Source organism: Pipra filicauda, unplaced genomic scaffold, assembly GCF_003945595.2.
Source record: "Pipra filicauda isolate LSUMZ 115617 unplaced genomic scaffold, ASM394559v2 scaffold23_size5868930_pilon, whole genome shotgun sequence".
Lineage (NCBI taxonomy): Eukaryota > Metazoa > Chordata > Aves > Passeriformes > Pipridae > Pipra > Pipra filicauda.
In genome coordinates, this window is record NW_024104354.1 from 731,751 (window position 1) to 754,187 (window position 22,437).

The 22,437-nt window shown below is 37.0% G+C and overlaps 1 protein-coding gene across 1 annotated transcript in view; it reads right to left on the bottom strand.

Moving 5' to 3' along the window:
* Positions 1 to 22,437, bottom strand: part of PDE7B (phosphodiesterase 7B) — a 172,688-nt gene that overhangs the window by 114,312 nt on the left and 35,939 nt on the right. The window contains exon 3 of the mRNA XM_027746616.2: positions 435 to 495. Coding sequence (XP_027602417.1) covers positions 435 to 495 — 61 coding nt within the window. The remainder of the gene's footprint in view (positions 1 to 434; positions 496 to 22,437) is intronic.

Consider the following 22,437-nt stretch of genomic DNA (forward strand, 5'->3'; position numbering starts at 1 on the left):
AATACTCATTTTTACAAAGCTAAACCGGTGCAAATCTGAAAAATCATAGTGATTGAAATTTTCTTCCTTGATGTAGCTCAAAGTCTCATCTAGAGACTTTTGATATATGCTCATGAAATTAATACTCTCTTTCAAAGTGCAGATTTTCAGCTTTTGAATATGAGTTGTGGACTTTAGTACATCAGAGGTTGCAGTTATAGTGTTAGTACAGCTATATTTTCATCTGCATATGTACACTACTGGAACATATATTCTTTGTTTAAATAATTGAAAGTTCACATAAAGAATATATTAATGAGGACTACACATGGATGAGCTATGTAGATGTCATTGGGAATCGTCATGGTCATTATCATGTACTTTTTAGAAGAAATCCCCAATTAAACATATTTCCACACACTTGTATTGAAAAGGGAAAAGACTCTTACCCTTACCTAGCATGCAAACACATTTGGCATTCTGATCAGGACTATCAAATGAGATTTCTCCGCACCTCTGGAAAAAAAAAAAAAGGATATATTTAGTTAAAGATAGTATCTGTGACAGTATCCCTGTCCTCACCCTCTGATATCTCTGCTTATGTTTTGGAACTAGAGACTTTCAAAGACAGATTGCAAGAATGTCAAAATGAAAATATTTGCAAGCAGCCAAGGTTTGAGAAAAAAACGGACATCACTAATGTGCAAGGATGGGTCGACACCGTATCCCATGCTGTTCACCAAAAACTCAAGGTAACATCTATTGCCTTGGTAACTATGTCTTAAGCTACTGCCTGATCCATGTTACTGCTTCAGACCCAATTACACAGGAGGCCTCATTTACCACTGGCAGATATTGCAACCCTCTTCAGTATGCAGATTTAGTTGTCACGTGGCTGTACCCTACACAGGATCTGTGAAATGATTAATCTGAAAACAAAACTGTGCTGTGCTGATCAAATAATTTGTATCTCTGTAAAATGAACTTATTTTAAAAAAATAAATCCCCAACTCCTAATTATTTATTAAGCAAAGTTGTCATTTCACAAAATTTGAACTCTCCCTAATACCTATGAGTAAAATTGGTTTTTGTAAGGTGAAAATAATTTATGTTTCTATGCTAACATGTTCTGTTAATGAAAAATAATATTCACATAATGTTCACAGATACATTTTCAAGACTGATGTCTGTCCCTATCATCAAGGATGATTCTCTCCCTACACAAATCCAGTCAAGGAACATTATTAGAGTTATGATCAGAATACAGGAGTGTTGGGTTGTTTTCAAACACTATCAATTCTGAGTTTATGTAGACAGGTCTGTCAGTTTAGCTGCCAGGAGAAACATAATTGGTGTGGCTCGTGGGTCTGATCCAGCTCTGATTAAAGTCAGTCAGTGTACAGATCCCACTCACTTCAGTAGTGGTTCCTTCAGGTGCTACAAAACAGATTCAGTTTTGTATCACTACACTCAAAGTTCATGACAGGGGCTTAAGGATAGCCTCATATTTTATGGGTAAAAGTGGTCTATACTTCATTTTCTACATATTTATGGTTTTGATATCTATGACCAAATAGGAATGAAAGCACAGTGAGTCAAGTTTAGAGAAATCACTGACAGTTGTCCATTTCCCTTCCTCCTCCTTTCTCTCTCTTATGCACTTTCTCCTTTTCAGCACCTATGGTGAAGTCATTAGTACCGGGGGGTATTTTGCCATTTAGTTAATAAAAGTGACGCAGCAAATGTGAAAACCTACAAAGAATCAGATAAGTAAAAAGCTCCAGAACTTCAAAGAAGATAAAACACAGCAACAGTTTCATAAATGAACAACGCTTTTGGAACTCCCTGTTTTTAAAAAAGTCTTTACCTCCCTCACATCAAAATAAACGCAAATAAACAAACAAAAGTCCCACACAGAGTCTTTTCATATATCAGTACATCTAAAAAGAGTAAACAGACGCCTGTATTAACTTTCCTAGGTGGGAGCACATACTACTGAAAGATTGCAAAAGAAAAGCATCTAGTATTGCAAAGTTAATTTTATGAATGCTTTTATACTAGCTCCCTGTCAGGAGAAATAGGAATAAAATATTTATTCTTCTAGGAAGAAGGTTAAGATATGGGCACCTTTTCACAGAAATCTCCCAGCTACTTCTTCACAACCACAACATACTTAGACAAACACAGATGTAAGGCAGCATGTCAAAATTCACTGCCCACTTCACCCCTGGATTTATCCTGCTCTGTGAAAACCTTTGGTTATTTTTGATTCAGTCCCTCAGAAGTATTGTATATTCCGGACATATTTATATAAACATCACATTTCAGACTGGCAAATGGTGTCTTACAATATCTAACAATACTCACCAGTCTTAGTGTTATGAAACTGGGAAAACAGCTAATGTTCCCCAGAGTCCACTAACATCCCGCAGGATCCATTGTGATGATGCATGAACTTTGAAAACTTTGCAAGTAAGATTCAGACAACTGTATATGAACTCACAGTCTTATCTGAATTCCCTTTATGCCTACAACCCACAGAACTGTTTGAAAATCATGTTATAACAGTCAGCCAAGGAGATTTTTTGATTTTTTCACTGCTACCACTGCAGCTGGAAATACCAGGAGAAAGAGCTTCTACAACAATTTAATTTCTGTTGCCAGTAAAAGTTCATAGCTACACATTAATAGGATGAAAAATAAACTGTTACCAAACTGCCTAGAGCATCTGAAAAAGACCTAGTTGGATCCTGGATGTGTAAAATGGCACAGAAATACAGCAGGAACTCATTTTTCCTTATCCAAAAAATAGAGTTGTTTGGGCATTTTTGCTGTTAGCAAATGTTTTCCATGAATAAGAAGTAAGGAATGATTTCAGGATTTAATCATTAGGATTAAACTGAGACTTTGCCATCAGAGCTATGAATTCCTGCCAGGGTTGGATAAGTTTCTCTGTCCTTTTCTTGGCCTGGCTTACTTCCTTTTCTGGTTTGGGTTTGTTCTGCCTGCTTGTACATTGGGTCTGGTACTGAGAGATGTGGCCAGGAGTGTCTCCAGGCCCAATACATTTCCAAACTAGTCAAAGCAGCTGCTCCTTCTCTCCTGAAAGTGTCTAAGTTGGCAGTAGGGTCAGTAATGGATCCATCAGAGCAGCAAGAGGCATTTAACATTAGAGGCTGGTTATTCTACTTTTTAATTTCAACCACTCAGAAAGCAGAGAGTGAAGAATAACCCTGGACATATCTGCTGTACATAAGATGACCGATTGCACGTGTGTGGATCACCAAACGTGAAGCTTGGGGAAGCTAAGAGAGAACTGTGACATCTCCTTTAAAGACTGTCTAAACAGCCTCTGGAAACTGCTGCTTATAAGCAGCACTAGCCTTATTCAGAGGAGTCAGGTCTGGAAGAAATACCAGTTTTCTGTTCCCATTTTAGAGAAACACACATATCAATGGTGAGCTGCAAAGACCAAACATATAATCCAGTTAGGAAGAGCAATGAACTCCTGCAGAAGACCTGCCTCTGAACTAAACTTCTTGAAATCTATGATGAGGTTGGATTCATAGTTCTGATCTATATTTAAAGCTCATTAAAGTTCCAAGATTTCAGTGTCTAAAAATATGATAAATCCCATTACCTAAGTGATCCCTGAGTTTGAGATACTTTAAACGTCAATTTGGGCTTCATGTCTAGGACTAGTACAGTACTGCCTGGACTGACTGTCGTATGCAATCCTGGATGTCTGGCTATTAAGTTTACAAAGGCAGCCCTGCTGAAAATAATACCACCAGTGTTCAATTCCCCTGAAATGTGAGATCCTTTGCTGTTGAAAATCTTAAAACACTGTTGTGTTTTGAAGTGGTCAGATTTAACAAAGAAATGGGCAAATACAAGTAAAATTCATCCCTCAGAGTTTTCATTATACCTTTATATATTTTGAATAACTAACTCTGGACTAGACTGGTTTTTTCTCTTTCTGAAGAAAAGGAAAGGATAGTTACTTTCAGTTAATAATATTTTCAGTAATAGAGATATATTTCCACATAGGATTGCAGCCGACAGTTCATTACACATGTGAGATTTTTTTAATATTTATGAAAGAAAATGAATTAATAAATTATCTACTCTCAACTCCCTTTTTTGAGATAAGATGCATGCCCTGATGTTGAGTCTGTTACACAAGCTGATACGCAGTAAACTAGAATGAAACTTAGAAATTCCCCGTGGAAAAGAGACTAAATCATGGAACAGCTGAAAGTGGAACTTAAAAAAAAACAACAAGAAAAAAATGAGACAGTTGCTGTTAGAGAACAGGGACAAAAACACATGGTATTCAGAAAGAATGTGACATGAACTCAAGCCCTTTGATGAGGTAAGTAAATTGGAGAGCTTGAAGCCAGCCTGAATGATTATGATGACCCACTACCTCTTGTCAGAAAAGGGAAATACTAAATTACACAGGCACCATTTTCCATGGACTAAGACTCAGTTGGAGAAAGGTGTTCTCAAGAAAGATGACCTCTTTGCAAGATACTATGAGGAGGGAAAATAGGAAGTCATCTGCAAGGTGCCCTGTGCCAAAACAGTGTAAGTAAAACTGCAGAAAAGTAGGGCACAACTAACTGGAAAAAAGTCCATGCATAGAGTGGATGGAAAATCTACTCTAGTCCGTTGTACTAATGCAGAAATGCATCTCGTATTACTTCTCTGGTATTACGTGATCATGGATTGGATGGGTTTCCATTTCCAGCATGCCTGGGCTCACACCAGCTGCGTTTGAGGATTGGAGATATGTAGCAATATGTAGCAATAAACAGGGTATATGTACCCCAGCCAGAATATGTCCTTAGTTTGTTGGTCTTTTTGTTTTCTTTTTTAATGTTGTGGAGAAAACTTTACCTATGAAAAAACAGTTTTGAAGTCATTATATTCAACTTCCATCTGCGTGATGGATTAATGCATTACTCATTTTAAGAAGAGAGATGCAAATCAAGTAGTTGAAATAAATGGGTTTAAATTCTTTCCTATGATAAAATTCAGCAAATAAAGGTCTGAAAGTGTTTTTCGTGAGAATTCCACTAAGTGGCATGTTAATTTTCTACTTATTAAAGGCATATAATTACATTTATCTAACATTTAACTGTTTTAATAATGTTAGAGTGTATAGCGTTTTAAAAAATATAATAGGAATTGTTCTGGCATGACATTTGAACATCTGTAATTTTGACCTTTTTAAGCTGGAGGCACCAAGTTTTGTAAAGCCAGCTTAGTCAGTTAAAAGGTTATTGGAGTAAGAACCATATTTATAGGCTTCTTCACTCTGTTCTGTTCTGTTCTGCACATCCTGAGTATGCAGTTCAACACGTCTCTTACAACATTGCAATAATCAGTGAGGTACTTGATATACATGATCAGCCGAACATGACAATAAATGTTGGATCACTTTCTTTTTGCAGGAGGTGACAGAGATTCTTGTACTTCCAAATAGAGGAGATGTGTTAACTGCACATTGATTGCATGCCAAATATTTTTAAGAGTCCATCTGATTTCTTTTTTTAAAGTAACCTTAAGTTATTATGCTTTGCTCTTACCAATAGTAGACAGAAGTGGATTCCACTTAACATTATAGTTTGGTAAAAGAGTTTTTTCTTTCCTTTTTTTTGCAGACTACTATATACTTTGGAAAAGAGAGTTAAAAATATATTCACAGACACATCTGATTAAAAAAACTTAAGGCAGAGCAAAAAACTTGTATGTTTTATGAATAAATGGATAATCTCAGAGGCAAAAAAGTGCTACTGTTACTCATATTTCTGTTTTCCTATTACATTTCTTTCTCCATCACCTTTAAAAAGTACTTGATTAAAGCTCTCTACTATGCAAAAACATCATTCTACTTGCCTAAGGATTTATAGATATAAAGTCTGTTTGTGTGAAAAACAACACTACTTGGTAAGTCTTAGCAAACTTTTATAAAACAAGAGGCCACTCATAAATAGCTGAAAACTAAGGGAAATATTTCAAAAAGAGTCAGGCCACATGCTGTTCATCTTCAGGTTGCATGGGAGGACTTTTAAGATTGATTCACCTGATGAAATATCAGAGTGTAGGAACTGTAGGATACCCAATGCCTTGTTACACTTGTATTAGGTATTTCCCCTTCTGTCTCTGTTCTCTGACAGGGCCTAAAGAAAGTATGGGAACTACCAAAACACACTGACATGTGCCATCTATCTTGCCTGCAGCCTTTTCACAATCACCTCCTCCAAAATGAAAGCCTTATAACAATATCTGCTAGTTATTAAATCAATGTTTATGTAAAACAAGGAAGTTCCCTACCAATACTCTGCGTAATCTTGAGATACACTTAAATGTCAAATACTTCTGAGATTTGCTGAACCTTTACCCGTGGTCTTTGTTGGCCTGAGCAAAGGAAAGAAAGCCATTGTTTTTATTTGTTTAAAGATGAAAGCTAGTTTTCTCTATATCATACCATATTTTAATTTTAACAGGCCAATATTTGATCCTTTTTATCTGGAGACAATAATTGCAAAAAGATCACCCTATTCATGTAACCTTGAATTGCTGACTGCATTTTCAAGAACTTTACTTAGCCTTTCTGACATGAAAATATGTGTATAATGAATACAACTTGAGAATTACATATAAAAACATTCCCGGTGGTAGCAAACACTAGAATCTTTCAACTAATGAAATTGCCCAAGATCTATAAAAATTTGTGATTAGTTTTATGTATTACTTCCCAGGACTTATTAACTGTTCCCATAATGATTATAGATAAATCTTATACTTACTTGAAAATTCAGACCTACATTTGGCAAATTAAGGGTTTCACTAAATAGGGCTGAAAAAAGTACACTTCTCTTGAACCAGCATGCATTATGTGTATGTCCATCCATTTATAACTGTGGTGTAATCATAGCATACTGACAATTGCCTCTAAAATACTATTAGAAGCCAGAGTGCTACATTTGTTGCTCTTCAAATTACTACTATTACACTGCAACTATTAAATTGCAGCTATACTGTATTTCACGGTTTAAGTTTCCAGCCTCCCTATTTAGTATCAGCATTGAGGCATACTTAAACTGAAAATTCAGGTTCTATTAACACCTGGATGATTTTCTGCAGAGTAGAATAGCTCTATCTGGGCAGATTTGTTTTGAGAGCTTCTCCCTTTCTGAGTTTCCCCAGTGAAAGGGAAGGTTTCTCTTCCCCCCAAGAAGTTAAAAACATGTTGCTCAAGTAGCTTTTCCACACTGTCAGTGTCAATCTCCAGCAGCACCCTGGCACTGCATTTCATTCTGGAATTTACCATGTATAGACCCTCGACTAGTCTGAATAGAAGACACAGCAAAATAAGTAATTGCAACTTAATTGAGCAATAATACCCAACCAACCATCATTGCCAGTAGTCAGCGTCTTGTTTGTGGGCTAAATAAACTGAGGTGAACCTTTAGGCAGTTCATTTTCTCACAAACCTGTGATTTACTACAGTTAAAAGTGGCTTGAAACAGATTAATGTTGCTGGAAAATGGATATAGCAGTTTAACTGCTTTGTTTTCTTCTTCAGTTAAGGAAAAAAGTTTAACAGTTTGTGATTTCATTAGGGAGGTGCCAGTAGACTCCCATGAGAATCTGTCAGTGTTTCAATACGGCATCCCTGTTTATAACAGGGGCACTGGGAGCCAAATCCAGAATTACTAAACAATAAAAATGTTGGGTTTTAATAAGCAATAAGTTACAGTTGAGTGTGCATTAACAGGCAAGGCACAACTTCTAGGCATGTTCTGAGGGGGTGCCATCATCCAAGAAATGTTAAAGAGCAGATGAGTTTTTTACCCTCATGGGATGAATATGCATTACAGTTTATTCTCTAGTTTACATTTAAAGAATGTAAAATATCTGTAGATTACCTAATGGATCCTCCCACCACAAAAATAGTTCTAAGTGGGAGGGAAGATGGGAGGAAAATACCAGCATTAGGGAAAAGGCAAATATGTTCTCTTTATTTATTGTTGCTCTGATGTGAAACATCAAAGTTCTCTGTATTTAAACATTTTCTGGACCACACAGTTGTCTTTCCTCCTCTGAATTGTAGACTTGGCCTGTTTTGCTAATTGCTTTCTATGGTCACGGCCATTTTAACTTTCACTTTCTATTGCAATGTCTAACGGGAAGAAAATATGGGATTAATTTGTGAAAATTTAGGTCTCAGCTTCAACTGCATGTTTTTGTCACACTGATCTAGTGGATCAAAGGAAGGGTCAAAGCCTCAGAAGTACCAGCTGACACACCATTCTTTCCAATAAGCAAATCAAAGGGCTATGGGAGAACGAGTCTCCTGAAGAGTCTCCTCAGGTTGTTCAGAGCAATGTGAGAAGAATTTTGGCACCTGCTTATTTGTGTGTGCTCACTGCATACGATATGGTTTGCATACAAAAGCACAGTCTCAGGAAGGACAAGATGGAGTGCCAGTAAGCTGACACAGGCATCTGCCTAATAAGACTGTCTTCCTGACCACTTTCTGAGTGGTACCAAGCACCAGTGGCCACCTGTTCATGGCCACTTGCTTCTCAAGAACTGGGCATCCATGGTTCCCTAAAACGTTGGAATGTGCTGAGGCAGTCCTGTTTCATCCTTTCTAGGACTTATTTTTTAAGGAATGGGAGTTGGTGAGAACAACCCATGCCCAAAGAATACCAGCAACTAAGTGATGTGTTTACAAGTCCACTGCTTTCACTCGCTTTCTGGCATAGATGCATACTTAGGTAACAGAAATAGCACTGCACCAAATAAACCATGTAGGAGAGAGTTAGAAGTCATCAAACCTTAAAACACACATGTGGAACTTCTTGTCAAGCTTAGAGCTTCAGCAGATGTGAAAATAGAGCACTTACAGGCAAAAAGCAGGAAACTACTTTTCCATAGTTCCTCACCTCCAGTGTGCACCACACTGCTTGGATCTGAAGTTAGTAGTGTCTCATAGATAGATACTCAATGATTGCAAAATTGGGCATCTTGTTAAAAGAGAGCTTTTCCCTTCCTTTTTTTTCTTCTTCTCTTTCTCTCCTTGCTCTTTCCCTAAGGTAACTTTGAGTTTGATGTCTGCCATCCATAAGGAACTAGGTAAAATAAAACTTTGTAAGAACAAAGTCCTTTCTGCAACACTGTGTGGTCACGTGATACCCTAAGGAGACCCTGGTCCAACTGCTGTGCAAAGAGGACACTACCAAAGGATGGCCTCAGGCCTTGTTTTCATTAGCTGTGCAGATGATTTCAATGTGTCACAACATGAAAAGCTCCCTTCAAACTGTATCTCCTGAGTTTATCACGAACCACTATGAGTTTTACTCCTAAATTTTCTTCTGGTTTTCTTTCTCAGACATTATGAGCTCTCCTGCCTTGTACTTATTTTTAAGCTCTTTTACCACTGTAAGCAATATTAATAGAGAAGCTCTATCTGGAATTGTTCTGTAAAAATAGCCTGATACAAAATTTTGTGGTCACCTGTCCAGCATGTTACCAAACACCTACTGTAAAAATGGGCATCTATACTGTTATTTTATCTTGTTAACACATGCTTCTACGGTCGTAGCTATCAATTAGAAGTATTTATTGTACTTCTGTGTAATACTCATTGAGTATCTCCCTCACTGTAGACATTCAAGAACTATCTGGATGCAATCCTGTGCCACGTGCTCTAGGATAACCCTGCCTGAGCAGGGAGGCTGGTCCCTTCCAACCTGTGATCCCTTCCAACCTGACTCATTCTGTGATCCTATGATCCTGTGATGCTTACATTAGTGTAACTTAGAAAAGAAAGTCAAACCAGAAAACTAAGTGACTTTATCACTGAAAAGATGGCTTTTATAACTTCAAGTATAGCTAGCATACATCATGTTTGTATGTGCTGAACATATGGACCTAAAAAACAGCAAGTATTGTTTTGACAGGAAAAATTTGGATTTCAAAAATTCTCATATTAAACATTGCAGAAGAGCATCTTCTGCATTAAAAAAAGTGTCATTGGTACTAACATATCTTTGTCAACTTTCAAAGTGGGATTAACAACTTATCTGCAACCATACAAATGTCATTATTATCAGGATATACTTAGATGCTACTACAGTAATCCCTATGAACATATTTCAAGATACAGGGAAATATACACATTTTTTGGATATATCAGTTACTGTTTCCAAGGTTGCAGTCTTCTGGAGGAATGCTAAAAAGACTAATTTTCTTCATGGAAATAATTCCCAGAAGCAGAGGTTTGTGTTGTTTGTTTGTTTGTTGGTTGGTTTTTTTGTTTTGGGGGTGGGGGGTTGGTGGGGGTTTTTTCTGTTTTGTTGTTGGGGTTTTGTTTTTGTTTGTTTTTGTTGTTGGGTTTTTGTGTTTGTTTGTTTGTTTGTTTGTTTGTTTTATGTGTGAAAGTATCAGTTCAGAATAGGTGTATTGCTGGCAAGTACTGCACAAAGCTGCTCTTTTCTCTTCTGTCACTTCTCAACAGATTCTGGTTATAAGCCAAGACTAAATCTATACCTACCCTTCAGGTGGTAAAAGGAAAGGGCAAAGCACCTACAAATGTTTTACTGTGGTAAAACTCGTCATAGGAGTTTACACAAGGAATTAATTGCCCAGGTAGCTTCTTTCTTCTCTCAGAGTCCCAAGGCCTTCCCAAGTGATGTGCATCTTGATTCCCCATAAAAAAATTGTACAGGGTTTTACAAGCATTTATTTTAGACTGCAGAAACAACTAGAATACAAAATAGCAAAAAGACTATGGGAACAAAATGTTCCCTAGGTAGACACTCAATGCCTTCTAGAGCCATCAATCACTAGTCTAGAGAAAATAAACCCACCATATTTTCATAGCTATCTGCAACTGCTGTCATAATCCTGTTTAAAGAACAGGTATTCAAACAAGTCTGAAATGCTCTTATAGAGTTCATTTCCATCTGTAATCCAAATAAGATCCTGAGCATATTGGAGGGTAAGAGAACTCTTAAGTCACTCTACTGCAAGCATTTTACCTGCTATGTTTTGTTTTCTTAAGTTTTCATCAGTAAGAAACATAAAAGTATTTCAGACTTGATTATGAAGAACTATATTTTTGCAGTAGAAAAAAGGTCATGCATCTCACACTTTAACTACAACATAGAGTAAAACATGTTATATAAGAAAAGTAGTATTTATTAAAAAAGACAGGCTACAAATTAATTTCATACCATACCTCTGTACTAAATCAACTTTCTTTGTAATGGAAACGAGAAAAAGGAAGTAGTTACTATTCTTTTCAGACTTTGCTAAGAGGCCACAACACCTAATATTTATGGGATCTAAATGAAGGTTAGAGAAGGACTTGGTTGAATATAGTTCCCTCCCTTCATCTGGATTTACCTTCTGAAGATAAATTCTCGTGAAGAGACATGTCTTTCTGCTGTATGTAGTAAACCTGAAGTATTTTGCAAAAATGGCAAAGCCATGTCTCCTGTTACTCCCTATTCAACTACATACTGTTCTTCTGGGGAAAATAGAAGTGTATTTCATCTGCAGAGTTAAAAAATGTTAACTTGTTAACCTCTGTTGTCATGGGAATAATCTTACATTGTCTTTTGTCCCGGCTCTGCTCATATCTTCCACTCTTACCTTCCGAAGTCAACATGGTGAACATTTTACCAGTGAAGTTTCTATCATATATCCCCTACCTGTCTGTACAAAACCAGACAATGCCTTTGATTTTTAGTATTAATCAATTTTATTCTGACTAATATGGATGGCATCATTTCTATTCAGTGTCTGTTACCAACCTTATCACCATACGTCTGAGTTTCTTGCAGTAGACATCCTAAGCAATGTGACTAATACTTGCCATATATAGTTCATTTTTTATCTGGTCCCCCAAGGGGAAAACTGGGTGCATTATCTATCATTTTCTTCTCAAAAGATTTTATTCTTGGATCTGTTTGGGTTTTTTTGTCTTGTGCTATTTAAGTGGAACTGCTGTTATGTATTGATGTTAAAGATGGAATTGAAAAACAATTCCTAAAATCTCCTGGGTTTGAATTTTTTCCTTGAAATCCCAATTGTTATATGAAAGGTTTAAAGAAAAAAAATCATTCTCCCTGTATATTTTTAAACAATTGCTAAGATACTGAATGTCTTACCAAGTTTTTCCTTTAAATGAAATCTCTGTTTTGGTAGAATGTCTGTTTTCTAAAACTCCCAAACAATTAACATGTACATCATATTTAAAACTATGGTGGGCTTTTTTGGATCTCACTTTAGGGACTGACCTCTAGATTTTTACGTTCGCAAATGAAGAGAGATGGAAATTTCCAGAGATTAATTTAGCCCACCTGATTACAGAGAAAGCCTGGATGCCTAACTCTCATCACATATAGTTAGAAGGATTTAGCTGACTCTAAATGTAAACACCGACTGTGTATTTGGACCCTAAAACCAGTGTTAATCCTGAATGTTAGAGGCTGGATCTCCGCAGCTGAAAAAATGTTCTCTCAGTTGCCATATGACAGTAAGGCAGCTGACAGGTAAGCAGAAATAAGGGACTTGCTAATGGTCTCACCAGGACATGTGCGATATCCAGAACAATTGGTTATAGAAGGAGGACAGCATGGACTTTTTAACAGCTCTAGATTCATTGCATTTTTATGAGGGAATTTAGAAGATTTTTTTTAATACTTCTTTGGTGACCGTTATTAGGACTAATTGACCACTTGGGAACAAGGTGAATAGCACAATACAGCTGTGAGGCTCACACACAGATAAAGGAAAATATGCTATTTTCTTCACAGTAAACAACATCTTTTCTGAAGCTATGGGTAAATCCTCTAATTTCCTCTTAGCTTTAGAGAAATGATAAATCAGTAAGGAAAATAATGTTTACCATTTTCTTATTTTATATTGTTATGTATCTTTGTATATAACATTGAATTATTACAATGAAGTATAAAAATACAGCTATAATTTCTTGGAGGTAAGGATTGTTGAGTAAGTTATACTTTGTGGGAAGCAGTGGTACATTTAGAAGTTGTGCAGTGCAATGATCGAGAGCAAGGAGCAGAAGCACTTTCCTCGCCAGAATCTGAAAACACTTCTTCTTAAAAATTTTCTTTTTAAAACATTTATACATTATTATGTATGTGTCTGTAGTATTTACATATGGCAGACAGTTGTCATTCTTTACAAATGAGTCATGGTTTCCCATATATTGCAATATACCTGAACCATGTGACTGATAAAACTGCACATATTACAAGTGGTACGTCCGTATCATTTTGCGAAGAAAGAACAATGACTTTTTTTTTTATATCAGTGTTTAGAAACTTTGCTTAAAGTTCTTTTCCTAGCATTTCCAAAAATTCTTTTGAAACAGATTTTACATAATACATAAATAACAAAGTTGTATCTAATTATCTTGGCTGACTTTATTTTAAAACCTAAAGGTACTGTTCATTTTATGCCACGGAATCCTAATTAATAAGCTAGGTGAAAATGCCTTTCAGTGCAAACAAGTTTCTCAGTGGAAATGCACTAAGTTCTAATGAAAGGAGGTTTTGAAGTACCCCCTGTTTATATGGAAACACATGAAATTTGCATTTGGATCTAAAGTCATGTTGCTCAGACACACCTGTACTATGATGCAGATGCATTTCTCCTATTTGAATGCTGGCAATACAATGTTGACTTACTGACTGAAACATATGTCATGATGAGATTGATGCAAATAATGTAGTGAGTTTTTAACAGGTCTCTGCAAGCAAAAAAAATCTAGTGTCATGTGATTTTTATGTTTTTTTAGTTTTTTCCATATTTTGTTAGGGTCTTCTTTACAATATTATTTAACATTACCCTTGGGGCAGGCAAGGTTTTACAATTAGATACCGTACAGATGGGAAATCAAGGAAAGGACTGATTACATAAACTTGCTAAAGGTCAACAGCCCACTGAAAGAGCAGGGAGTAACATTCCAGTTGCCTCTAGCTCTGTGTACTATTTCTTACACTAACAGTATGACTACATTTATCTTGTTGAGTAATGGGTGGGTAAATATATGAACTAATAATGTTGCATGATGAGCACTCTCACCTCATAAAGTCAACTGAGCAACTTAGGCCAGAAAAATCAGCTTTGGGGGGAGATATTTTGAAAACAAATGTCACATTAGACCAGAAACACTGAGAAGATTTTTTTACTGAAAGGCACCTACCTTGACGACTTAAGAGCACAGTTATTGAAACAGCCCTGTGCTTATTGACCATTTTTGCCCTTATGAACTTGTATGTAAGTAAATCCGGCACATTCAGGTAATGTTTTGGTGAGTGCAAGAGGCATTGTTTGACTCTGATCTGCAGAGAAGTAAAGATCCTGATTGGTACAGAAGTGATTCCTTATCTAAAGATGACCATACACACTCCCTCCCACCTCCCTATCTGAAAGCCATTGGGTGAATCCCTGGGGTGTCAGCAGGCATCACACATCGACAGCAAAAGGAACCATGAGGAGAGGGTGAGCGTTGTCAGCATTGTGCATCGAATGGTCTGTTCTGTGTTTAGTGTTGACATATTCATCTGGCATGAAACTAATTGGATTTGTACAGAAATGGGAATGAGGATAGAGATGAAAACTGTCTTCTCAGGACTTCCCTTCAAGGGGAAACACAGAAGGGTTTATCCTGATGAGATTTCTGTTTTCAGACTAATCAGTCTTGGTAACAAGTCATAAAACTGAAACCAAAGAGATTCTAATTTTGAAAGCAATCAACAAAACCTCCTTAAGTTAAAAAAACCTCTAAGTAAAACTAATCTTCCCATCTGGATGTACAGTAATCCAAGAGTACGATAAGAAAGTTATTGTGTGGGTTTTTCAATGTTTTTCTTATGTTTTGTTTTTCTTATGTCTGAGGCCTCCTTCCTCAGTGCATTAGGAAACATCCATTGCAATATTAGATTCTCTAAATGAAAAAAAATAGTTCTCTAATAAATTAATAGATGTTCTCTAACATAGGAAGTTGTCTACTTGAGTAGCTCGATTTCCAGCCATTGCTAAAAGGATCTCTAGCTGACGGACAGACCTCTTTTGCCACTGGAAATCATGCTTCAGCTGAATTAGAAGGTCTAGTGACATTGGGTAAGTGCTGCTTAGAAATTCCAGCTTCAAACAGGGACTGATGTAGACAATATTCAGCATCCCCCACGTGCAGACAAATCAGGAGGCAACCATCAACCTCGATCCCAAGCAAGACTCAACCCTGCTTTTCTGATGAGCAGAAAGGCAGTTTTCCCCTCTACACCTAACTCCTAAACCACCGTCATTAAATAAAACTACTGTCTTCTATTGTTTTAACCACATATGAGTTTAATAACAGGTCCTGTTCATCACTGAATGTCCACCAAAAATCAAAGCCATCACACACCAGCAGCATTCTTGACATTACTGTGATGACATAGCCCCTCATTCAAAGCTACCTGTTCACCTTTACTAGACTCACTAGTTCAGCTACTACTGAACTGTTTTGCTGGTGCTCACTAACAACAACATCTTTAAATACGACATGGGCCAGTGTGATTTATATTATGAAGTATATTTGCTATTCCACAGTTAAACTGCTTTATGAGAGAAAGCTCTGTCCTAAGTTCACCTCCCTTCTCAACATGGAGATTCGACATTGTTTGAACACACATTTATTTTTATCTGATGACTATATAGAAGGGATTAAAAAAGCCTGTTGTAATAACACATAAGTCTGGAAAAAGATTAAAAATGTGTCATTCCCATAGAAAGGATGTTAATCCAGTATCAAAAAGTGTTTAGGCTGTGATATCTTTGGAAGCTTACGGATGTCACCTTACAATGGTGTGATGGCTATGAATGGTCTAACTGAAACTAAACAAAGCTGAAATTCAATGTCATCTTGATCCTGCTTATCCTTTATACATTATATCACACTAAAGCAGGGAATTTCAAAACAGTAAATTGCTATAATCCCAATGGAAATTCAAGGATGGAGAATTTCCTGTCCTTTGATATTTAAAATCAGAAATGCTGATGTTTTCTTTCAGCTTACTTTTATTGGTTTTTCATAATACTTGAAACAATACGTAAAATAAATATTTTATAATTTTGTTCCTGAACATTTTCACAAAACAAACACAAGATATCGCAACCTTGTCTACTCTGTTGGCCTTCACCACAAGTGTCCAGGACATGAGTGTCTCCACCCACCAACCAGCTAAATAAAGCATTAAGATGGTATTTTAAAAGGGAAAATCAGGAGCGTGCAAGGACTACTTGAGAACCCATAAGAAGAGATAATGGGGAAAGTATGCTTTTAGAGGGTTCTTCAACAATCTTTACCAAAACCATAAGACACAGTGAAAACTCAAGGTTTCTTTTATAAAAACAGCAGTTACTAAAAAATGCTTAGCCCTCTGTAGCTAGACCAGGCACAGTGAAGTAGCCACAAAAGTATCTCTCTAAATCTTTTTCCAACCATCTTTTAAAATTTTCTCTAACCATCATTTTAAATCCTGGCAACCTGCATCTTTCATCTGGGAGACCCGATATCTGTCACTCAACAAAAAGAAACAACTATCTTACCTCACCTCCTGCAGAGATTACTAACAAAGAACACCAATAGCCTTTATACCAAAACACTGATAGTTTCAAAGCCTGCCAGAAACACTCTTTATCCCATGCAACATCACAATAAAGAAGCTTTGTTCCCAAAGAAGAGAGAGCATCAGCGAGCCTTTGAAGAAACATTTCTCATTGACCAGTCACATCAGTGGGCTATGCTTCCAGAACACTAAAATGACCAGATATGTTGGCCTTCTTCCAAATAAGAAAGGGTTAACATATTTTCAAACCACTTCACACCTTATTCAAAATGAAAGGAAAATGTTTTGCCCAGAATACAGGATATACATGAACAAATGCAAATTTACATGTGAAAACATGAGCAAGCTACAGACTCAGTTCTTCAGTTCATAATACAGCTTATCCTCCTGAAGAGCAAACCAAGTGACAGCACAGGTTCTGCATTACAAAAGAGGTGAACAACAGCAGATCAGACAAGTCTTTGGAGAGAATTTAGAAAAAGGACCTGAAACAAGAATTTAAATTCATGCTTTCATCGAAAGTACTTAAAATATCTCATAATCACAAACTACTAATACTTTTCTATATAGTCTTTTTACATCAGTTTTCAGGAGCAGATCAGTGATTTCATCAGAGACAAAGTATTATCTGGAAAATCATTCTTTGCACATATTCCAGTAAAACATAATTATTTTCTGAACTTTCCATTTTGGACATTAAAGTGTTGTCTATATTAGCAAATTAATGATGTCAGGAACTGTTCTTTTAGGCCAACTGGCACAGAAGAGTTCACATCCATTATGTTAAATTCTGTTAGTCTCCAAAACAGTGGCCGCAACCAAAATGCTACTGAGTCCTTGCCCAATGTGGACTCCTCAAACTGAACCATGAATTCTTTGTAAAAGTCGTAGTCAGTCCTGTCCAAGAATACACCCAGTTATTGATAATGATTTGATCATATAATTGGCAAATTCCAGGACTTTTTCTAAGATTACTTTATTAATTATTATGGGCTGGAGTGGGGTTTGTCTCACCCTGTTTTATGTGCCTGCAGCTGAGTAGCTACTGCAGTCTCACTCCATGACAGTCAGTGGCAGTTTTGTTTGTAGTGCACACTTCAGGGGTCCATTTAAGGATGAAATGGAGTACCCTATAACTGTCTGTTTCCCTCTGCAGACTAAAAGCAGCCCACAGCCCACAGTGACAAATGAAGTGAGACTAAGTTCACCTGAGGATGAAATTGCTGTGAATCAAATCAAACCCCATGGATTAGTACAGTCTACACAATTGCTAAAAGAAAGAACCAATAAGCAATCCCCTGAAACTGGGTGAATTACTGTGAAACTGCTTGTTCCTGTAAGCCTGGCAAGAAAGCCAAACTCAGAGTCTCCCTTTCCCTGTTTACAGTGTGAGGTTTCTGTGTTTAATTACCTCACAGAGATGTTGTGAGGCCCACCTACATAATGTTTGCAAAGTAATGTTTGTAGAGCACTGTATGGTACACGAAAAGTAGGCAGGTGAGCTGGGCACTGAGGCAGAGATGGAACAGGCGACTGAGCTCTGGATTCCTATGCTTCTCTTCACTCCTCTGGTAGCTTTTGCACCGTGGTTGCAGACATTTAGATAGCACAGACTTCAAATTCATTAATTATTTTCTTGGAATAAAGTGTATTTAGGACTCCCACATAAGACTACTGTTTACAGAGGGCTTTACAAGTTGCTGCTGTTTTCTACTTCATGTTATGTCCTGGCATTTGCACACAGAGTGGCATGGATTTTCCAGTTAGTACCCAACCTTGGACAGTTTTAGCTCCCGAGGAAACTGCTTAGGAAATATGTGTGAAAACAGCACTCTTAAGGGAAATATTGTTACTGAATTGTAACAACCCTTACCAGTGACTACTACGCTGATAAGTATGCACGTGTGGAGGAATTCACTGTAGGCTCACAGCAATCAGGGAAAGCCAGACCATCTAGCATGAATGGTGGCTGTTTAAGCAGGGCACAATATTGCTACTGTTATAGACAGCTGAGAGGAAGTCTTAGAGGTGCATCATAGTCCACTGACTGCACACTTCTGTTTTACAGCTTTGAAAGAGGCCAGCGAGAAAAATCTACACCTATTAAGCAGTGGCAAACACTGCTCCTCCCTGGGGAACAGTGAGAGTTGGGAGACAAAAATTCAGTTGCCTTAACCATTCCCTTCCAGGAAACAAAAATATCCTACAATTTAAAGCTCCATTTTACCTTCTCTATATTGGTTTGAATGCATTAAAAGAGCTGAAATTGCAGAAAGCTGACCTGTGGCTTTCGAATCCTGAGAGTCTAAGCAGACAGACACATAGTTATAATCTCTGCACATCTCCCATTTAGGCCATTTGGTTCAATTTAGTCCCAGAATAAGCTAGCCTCTTGCTGGCATCAGAGCACTTGCAAAATGTTCTCAGCACAGGAATGTAACACTGGTGCAAATCCAATTTAAAGCACGCAGTCCAGAAGGTGTGAGCTCTCCTCCCTTGCTTTCATTAATAGTCACACTAGGTAGCCTTCTCTGTTATATCTTGTTATATATGCTGTTATGATACAACTTCTGTGCTTTAAAATCAGTAAGTATGGTCAGGTTACTCTTCAGGAGATGACAAGAGGGAGAAGGTTCCCTGCATCACCAAGTGCTTCAAAGAAGGATTTGACTTCTTTGAGAGTTTAGGATGGTACCAGCTGTTGATGGTAGTTAATATGGCACACAAAGGAGGCTGAATTCACACTGGGTTTAACTTCCCTGAATTAACAGAACTGCAGCAAAATGAGTTTATTGACTTGCTATGAATAGCATCTATAAAATTTGATGCGTACTCTAGAAAGTATTTAATTTACGCAGATTATAGTGTTAACTATCACACCCAGCATGTACATCACACTTCTACCCTGAAAAACTATCAATGCTCCTAGAATACTAATTATTTTTACTGGTTATAGACATCACAGTTCCTGTTCATTTGTGCAATTACTGAAATCTGCAAAGATATCGGTATTGCTATTTCATATTTGCAATAAGAATAAACTGTCCATTAATGAAGGAGCAGATATTGATGTCATAGACTGAATATGATGTGAGAGGAAAGCAAAAAGAGCATAAATGAAGACAAAACATTTGTGGAGAGTTTGAAAATGTGAAAAAATAGCTTGTTCCTAGAAAAGATAAATTCTTCAAAATTAAAAAATGCACAAAATTTTTGTTTTCTAAAAGGAATTTTTTTCCAAGAGTAAGAAAAGTATTATGAAGAATACACTTAGCATAAAGAAAGAATTGCTGTGGAGAGGATTTGAAAAAGTAGTAAAATGTTTAATTTTGAGTAAGAAAAGGTATAATTTCAGAAATAGAGTTGTGCTTAAATGGATGTTTGCTAGTTGACTTCTTTTTAATTTGGGAAAATTTAAATTACTGAAAATAGAAATATCACTATGCAAAAAAGGAAAATTGTATCTGCAGGAATTAGAATCTGATGATCTGTCATCAAAGCAATGTCTCACTGTTACTGAAAATGTAATAGTTGAGACAGGTTACTTGCCCATAGCTGCTGTCCTTTAAGATATAATCTCTATAAGCATATTCTTGTAATAGTTGCCCACAAATACACAAAAAAATGACTGTATCCACAGAGAATGATGCTGTTAGTTTGCAAATAATGCTGTGCACCACTCTTTGTCCCTCCTTCTTTGAGCTCTGATACTTCTGGAAAATGGTATGGATTGGTGAGAGAGTGGGATAAGTTAAATGATTGTGAATGTGCATATTGACAACATATCACTAAAAAGTATTTTCAGTGTTTCTTAAATTTTTCCATAACTTGTTATTTTCTTGCTTAGACCCAATTTGCTATTTGCCTCTGATTTGCTATTTGCCCCTGATTTCAAAGGTTGGTTAAATTTAATATGCAGTAGAGCTAAATCAGGTCCTTCATCTCTATACTATTTTACCTAGGAATTTAATAGTTTCATTTTTTAAAAAAAAATGTTGCTGTTATTTAGTAGAATGTTACATGTTCATACTTGTTCAGGCTGTATTTCTTCTGTTGTTCCACAGCTCTGCAGTCATTTCCCAAATCTTTTTGTTCAATTATTTTCCTTTAGTTTCCTCTGTCTATAGACTGCTCTACTTTCTCCTAATACTGTCGTTCACCATCCTTTCCTAAATGTTTTTCTTCTATCTCCACTATCTGATTCTCATATTTATCTTTTACCAACTTGGACATAAACTAACACAAATTGCTCCAGAAACTGATGTCCTGTCATTAGTTTAAATCCTGTCTTTAGTTTAAAGAAATTGCAGCAGACCACAAATGTACAGAAGGTGCTAAGGTAGAACAGCTGAAATTTGCATATATGAATGTGCCATCATCAAATCCCCTGCTCCGTAAATTTTTGACAGCAACTTTTCCTCTTTCCTTAAAGATGCACTTCTGGGTATATTTATCATTGCTAAGCAGTTTGTTGCCTGTCTTCAAGGGTGTGCTGACAAATGCACATCAACCTGACATGAACTTGGACCTTCCTCAAAGAAGAGATTTCTAGGTTTGAACATGAAAGGGAAGGCAAAGAGGTGTTATTTGCTGAGCCAGCTTTGAACAGAGGTATTCCTGAGAGATGACAGTGGTGACAAAATACAAAACTTTTGAAAGTGACTTTTTAGTACTTGTTCGTAAACTGGCTGTGATTTCAACAGCTGTTTTTACTGAACTAGATGGAATCATCTGCAGAAAATCTCTGCTTGTCTCATGTGGGAATATCTCATTTGAGAACTGAAAGGGGCCTTTGGGCCCACATGCCCTAAAGGTTTGTGCTTAAGGTATATCTAAATATACATAAATATCTCATCCAAAACCAACATGGCTGCCTAACGTGCCACAAAAGGGATGAAAATATGTGAGTGCCCCTTCTTTTACTGCAGATAACGGCCAGCTCAGGATATCAAACACAGTTAAGCTACTGGAGTGAAGAGTCAAGGACTGGTTTGCAATAGGGAAAGAGTAAAAGTGCAACATTTGGCACTCATGGTACTATCACCTGATTCTGCTTAGTATTTTGTATTAATTAGCTATTAACCAATAAAGACTACAGATCCTTTGGTCTTTCTCTCCTAACACCATTGTTCAAACCATGAAGACAGAGAACACTGCTGACTCTTACCATTGGTCCTGATCCACTCAATCTTTAATGGCACTAGGCAAAGAACAAATTCGAGAGATCATATGGACCATATGCATACTCCAAAATGCATGTGGTCTGGGGGTTGGCAAGGTAGGAGATGCCAGCCTGCCACGCACCAAATTACTGCTCTTAGCAGTAAGCCCTTAGTAAAAGATCATATAGAATAGGCTTCAATATAGCAGGGATGGTGTTGTAATGTCAGTCACCTGTTTATACAAAGAAATCTGAAAATGGCTTTTCAGTTTCTCAACAGGGGCAGGATCAACAAATAAAAGGAGTTGCACTATGCGCCTTGGAGAGAAATATTTGCATGAGCCTTTGAAAAGGGGGATGTTCAAGAAAGACTTTTATTGTTACTTATCCTATTTGCCATCTGAAAGTGCTGTTGTCTCAGTTTATAAGTGGCTCAGTTTATGAAAGCCTCAAAAACAAAAATTGAAGAGAATCAGCCCTTTTTACTAGCACATTGAAATGCTTTCAGATATTTTTCGGCTAGAAATCCATGCTCTGGAAAGATTTAGAGGCAAAACAATTGTGTAGGATAAAGGGAAAGCAAAAGTAGTCATTAGAGTTGTGGGCAGCACAGGCATTTTAGCAGTTACT